Source organism: Nasonia vitripennis, chromosome 1, assembly GCF_009193385.2.
Source record: "Nasonia vitripennis strain AsymCx chromosome 1, Nvit_psr_1.1, whole genome shotgun sequence".
In the NCBI taxonomy this organism is placed as follows: domain Eukaryota; kingdom Metazoa; phylum Arthropoda; class Insecta; order Hymenoptera; family Pteromalidae; genus Nasonia; species Nasonia vitripennis.
In genome coordinates this window covers 5,149,609-5,155,000 of record NC_045757.1, presented here as the reverse complement: position 1 = coordinate 5,155,000, position 5,392 = coordinate 5,149,609, and the positions used below count along the sequence as shown (strand labels likewise).

The 5,392-nt window shown below is 42.6% G+C and overlaps 1 protein-coding gene across 1 annotated transcript; it reads left to right on the top strand.

Moving 5' to 3' along the window:
* The first annotated feature begins 2,286 nt into the window (after positions 1-2,286).
* Positions 2,287-4,829, top strand: LOC100117268 (vacuolar protein-sorting-associated protein 36). The gene is made up of 7 exons (XM_001601512.6): positions 2,287-2,468; positions 2,661-2,841; positions 2,914-3,080; positions 3,154-3,345; positions 3,410-3,574; positions 3,680-3,895; positions 3,969-4,829. The coding sequence occupies exons 1-7, from the start codon at positions 2,373-2,375 to the stop codon at positions 4,140-4,142; spliced, it is 1,191 nt and encodes a 396-aa protein (XP_001601562.1). The 5' UTR covers positions 2,287-2,372; the 3' UTR covers positions 4,143-4,829.
* The last annotated feature ends 563 nt before the right edge of the window (positions 4,830-5,392 follow it).

Sequence of the window (5,392 nt, the reverse complement as noted above, 5' to 3'; positions counted from 1 at the left end):
AATTGATGTTTGAGGTTGGCGCTGTAATCGCATAAACGCGCGTAAACACCCGCTCGTATTTCGCAACTTTTACAAAAACCAAAAGTCCGATTGGTATTTTTTTTTCGGTAGAATTGTTCACTAAACTCAACACTATGGCGCTCTGGCCTTGGTTTTTCATTGCAAGCTTTATTAAAACAGTTATATGGAACAGAAAAACAGCTGTTTTCAGCTCCCACATCCCCTTAAACCGGGAGATGGGGATTTCGTTCTCATTCGCAGCGGGGGTGGGAAACTACAATGCGGTAATCCAGCATTTTTTAAATGTGGCGAATAAAAGATTGAAACAACGGTTGTCTCGCTGAATTTACATCTCAGCTCGCTTGCGATCATCGGAGATACTGTACTCTCGGCTTCAGCTCATCTGGACGTCATTGACGGGATCGGCGCGTTCTTTTCGCAAAGGATACTTTAAATGCTAATGCTCGCTTCTTTATTTCTCTTTTTCCCTCCTGCGCTGTATACATTTATTATCCGTTCTCGCGCCGCTCGTTTTCCTACTGATTACGCTCGGCGCTTCCCCCCCCCCTCTCTCTCTCTCTCTCTCTCGCGATCACGAGGCAGTATAATTTTTTCCCTCCGCGAAGAAAAAAAAAATAGCGTTACATCGGCGCTCTACCGAGAATCACAGTTTCCGAGTGGAAATTTACTGTATAAAAGGATTCGCGGGAAATACAGTCAATCATTCGCGTCGTAACAATTATGGATTGATCTATAGCGAGATACTCGTGCAGTGTATGTGTTTGTGTTGAAAGAGAGAGAGAGAGAGAGAGAGAGAGAGAGAGAAAAACTAATAATGAAATTCACTCTGCGCGCCTCGCCTTCTTCCGATTGGTGTATACCCGCAGCGCGCGTGACATGTACTCTTGAACGAAATATGTCGACAAAGCTCGCGAAAAATCGGTAACGAAATTCCCGCGCGTACAGTCAACTCGCGCGCACACCGGTTTTTATTGCGAGAAAGAGAAAGAGAAAGAGCTAAGAAAGCAGCAGCAGCAGCGGTGCTGGCTCGCGAGAATATCCTCGCCGCACACGCGGCTTCGAAGCTTTATTGGCCCTCTGCTTGTGTACATACATACCTATATACCTGCGCGTGTATTTCTGTTTAGCGCCTATATATACACGTGGAGAGTAAAGAAGGGCCGCCGCAGCGCGCACACAATACCGAACAGTCTGACGTGACAGGTGTAAATTGGATTTTCAATAACGCGAGCTTATAGCAAATGCGCCGAGGAATTAATATGCAATATGCTCGTCGTTGAAAATGCAGGTATTCGTTCCTTGTGGCTTTCGCAATGAATTTCGAATCTAAAGCCAAATCGTCGGTTTTCATACGCAGCTCGTAAACGAGATCCATATAATGTGTTGCGACATTTTGTTCAAATATACAGACACGGTTTTTACAAATTCAAAAATGATCATCGGCAGCAAAATCAAGGAAGCGAGCCTCGAAAGCAGGCACATCGAAAAAGAGCGTGTACTCGTGTCTCCTCGGGCTCTCTCTCTCTCTCTCTCTCTCTCTCTCTCTCTCTCTCTCTCTCTCTCTCTCTCTCTCTCTCTCGGTCGAGTCTGCGCTCGTATGCTTAACGGTATAATACCCCTCGCGTCGCCCCGGCCATACAGCCAGGGCCAACGAGTGTAAAACTCGGGTCTCCGCTTCTTCCCCCCTATATCCTCTCGACCTTCGAGTGCGTCACCGAATTCGTTAAATATACGTATAGATTGCTTCGAGTACCTTCTTCAGGTAGGTGTATAACAGCACGCTCGTTTATGAATATTCGAGGACCTTACTCATGCACTTTTATATGGGCAGCTCGGTTCCTCCCTCTCCGCACGGGGATTTTGGGAGGTGTAATTGCGTCCCTTAATGGGAGGGTCGGCGTCAGGATAATTACGACGAGACGGCAGCGGTTTTAATTCAGTTTTATAGACGATACAGAATTTTCAGAATTTCCTCGACGGGGATTTTCTCAAAGTGGGCGTTCCTGGGATTTGCCGATGTGTTTCCATGAAATCTGAAATCCTGTGCAATTTTACATTTACAAGCGGTATTTGTAGAAATATATACCAAGCAACTGCAACCGTTACCAGCGACTAAATAAAAAAACATTTTTCGAGTCGGTATAACTTTATTTTTAAAAACTCGATAGCTGCAGCGGCTGGTATATCGATTGCTCGCAAAATAGAAAACTTGGCGAGATATTTACCCGTTAACGAGTCGATCGGTAAGGTAAAAATCTATAAGGCGTAGTCCTCTACTTCGCACTCGAGAATGACAGGTTAATCGTTCGTCCATCCGGGTTTTTTGGTTTTGTATATAAAAAGATAATACGATGGACAGATTTGAGTACACCGATGCTCTAGTACTCCCAAACGAGAACCAAATCAGGTGCGATCGTGGCGTCAGGCTTTACGATGGTGAAATTAGGGTACGTGGTTTGAACAAAATACTGCAACATAACCTTTGTGATTACAGATATTTCTGTATTTTTTAAAAGGAAATTTAAGAATCTTTTCGTTTTTTGAACTCCTAAAAGAATGTTTATGTTGATCAAATTATTGAACATTGAATTGCAACATAAAGATACTCTGTAAACTAAATTTTTCAATAATTATTACAGACTTCATTTGAGGGTGGAGAGGTGATACTTACAAGCCATAGGATTGTTTACAAAACGCCAGATGACGTGACTTTTGCTCTGCAACTCAGGTTGGTCATATATTTCGAAGAGATCAATCCTGGAGCTTTATTCTTCACGCGCAGCAAAAAAGTTATTTTGCATCTTGCAGAACCCCACAGTGGTATGTACATTCCTATATGATAAAAAAAATTATAATTAGACACCTCTCGCATCCATTGATGTTTATTTTCAGATAAACTAACTGGACCTATAGATAATAGTAGATTCAACTATGTAAAGCTATCATTTAAAGAGGGCTTTGATCCTACTTTCATAATACACTTGTCTGATGCAATTGCAAGAAGAGTTTGGGAGAGTGTTCCACTAAGTATATCTGCCAGTTTAAGCACAATGAGTGTGGTTAGATAATTTTAGTTTTCAAATAAAACTTGTTGCTTGTTTAAATGAAAACAATTGAAAAACTTTGTAACAGGGGGTCAGTCAAAAGCAGCCACTACCTGCCATCAAACCAAGAACTGGTATCATAGGCATTGAGCGCAGTCTGCAAGAGCAGCAGAGAGCTACGGATGAGAGCATCAACGTTGCCTTCCAGGACCTAAAAAAGTTGATGGGTATGGCCAAAGATATGGTCTCTATATCCAAGACTATATCAGCAAAAATAAGGGTGATTGTCTGAATGATAAAGTTCGCTAAAGCGTGTCGGCTCTCATAATGCGAGAAAATTGCAGGAACGCCAAGGAGATATCACAGAGGATGAGACTGTTAGGTTTAAGTCGTACCTGATGAGTTTGGGCATCGATGATCCAGTCACCAGAGATGCCTACAAAAGCAGCAACGAATACTTCAAACAGCTGGCCCGACAACTAGCTGAAATTTTGGAAGAGCCAGTTAAAGTGTGTAAAACCAATTGTATTATTTCTGTACAATTAGATTGCTTTTCGTTAATTTGATGCTCTCAACTCTGTTCTCTGTCAAATGCAAATTTCTTACGTTACCAGGAAGTTGGTGGCATGATGGCCTTGACTGATGTTTACTGCCGAGTCAACAGAGCGAGAGGTTTGGAACTGCTGTCTCCTGAAGATTTGTTAAATGCTTGCAGACAGCTGGCACCTCTTAGTCTACCAATAGTATTAAGAATTTTTGATAGCGGAGTCATGGTTCTACAGTCTAGAGCTCACAGCGATTATGAAGTTGCTGAGGCTGTTTCTCAACTGGTGAGTGGTGATTTCTATAATCTACAACAAAATATCTACATCAATATCTCATTGTAAATTTTGTCTATTGCAGATAAAAGACAGAGGCTCAGTGACAGCCACGGAACTGGCACAATCAGAAGGAATTTCAGTGGTCCTAGCGTGCGAAAGGTTGTTGATGACAGAAAAATATGGCAAGGCATGCAGAGATGATTCCATTGAAGCTCTCAGATTCTATCCTAATCTGTTCTTGGAACAGGAGACGTGATGAGCACAAGCCACACACTCAACTCAAGATTTCCTATTGCAAAGTATAAAGTGGTGCATCTAATTTGGCCATAAGGACAAGGCTAAGCAAGTATCAGAAGTACAATAAATTTCACGTATTTTTAAAGAATATAATATATATGTCTATCATCGACGAAGGAAAGTGTTACTTACTTCTTTAGTAGCGTACGTTAGTACACGAGTGCAAAAGCTTTAAACCGACACATGTAAATAGTACATTACGATACGTGTGACCTAAGTAGCGAGTATTGCACGACGTGTATTAGCATCCGAGCGCAGCGAGGGTGATAAAACGCCGCGCACTAATGGGCTGCATAGTTCACGAGTATCGTATATAATTTTGTAGCGCAGCTGCTTAAATCCGCCAAGTCACGCCTATCCGTGATCTAAGCAGTCCATTATTTTACCGTGAGGTTAGCGATAGACACGGTGCAATAATGGACTACTTAGGTCACGGATAAGCGTGACTTAAACGCGGATTTAAGCCGCACTGTGCTATAAAAGATATTTCTGTAATAAACACTCGCTACCGAGAACAGCACCTGTGTATAAAGCTATATACAATGTCCAACAAAATGTACATTTCTCAACCTCAGAACTGTTTTGTATCTGCCATTATTTTATTTAAAGCGCAACGCTAATGACACGAGATTTTTGTTAAAAACAATCGTCGTCTTTCATACTTTCTTCATCTTTCCACTCAATCCGAAACCGGCGAAATCCCTTCTCTTGTTCGAACCTCATCCTTAATCCCTAATCCGGGCAATATACATAGTCCAGGCATTAGCCAAAACAATATACCTCTACTGTGACCCAGGTGAACCAATATTCTATTAGTTTTATACTTATCCACCAGGATCCGTCTACCTGCTCGGACTGCTCCTTTTTCCAAGGGGTTATACTGCCCTTTTTATATATGGATATTGCATTCCTAGCCGGTATGTTTCCAGAGAAAGCGGTCTACTCAATTTCCGCGCCACAAGCCGTATCCCGGTGACGCCGTGTTAGTGGCCCTCCCTCCCCCCTCTACGTCATCCTGTCCAATCGACGCTTCGAGCGAGGTCGATCGTTAACCCAAGCTCGGGACTTTCCGCAACTTCCTCTGGAAACTTGTGAAAACAACTGTTGTCTCGGCTCTGAGAAAAATAAGAAGCTTCGATTGTTCGAGGAGAGTCGGTTAAAAAAAATCGCGGAAACGCGAAAAACGCGTCAGAAAAATTCGGCAGCGGC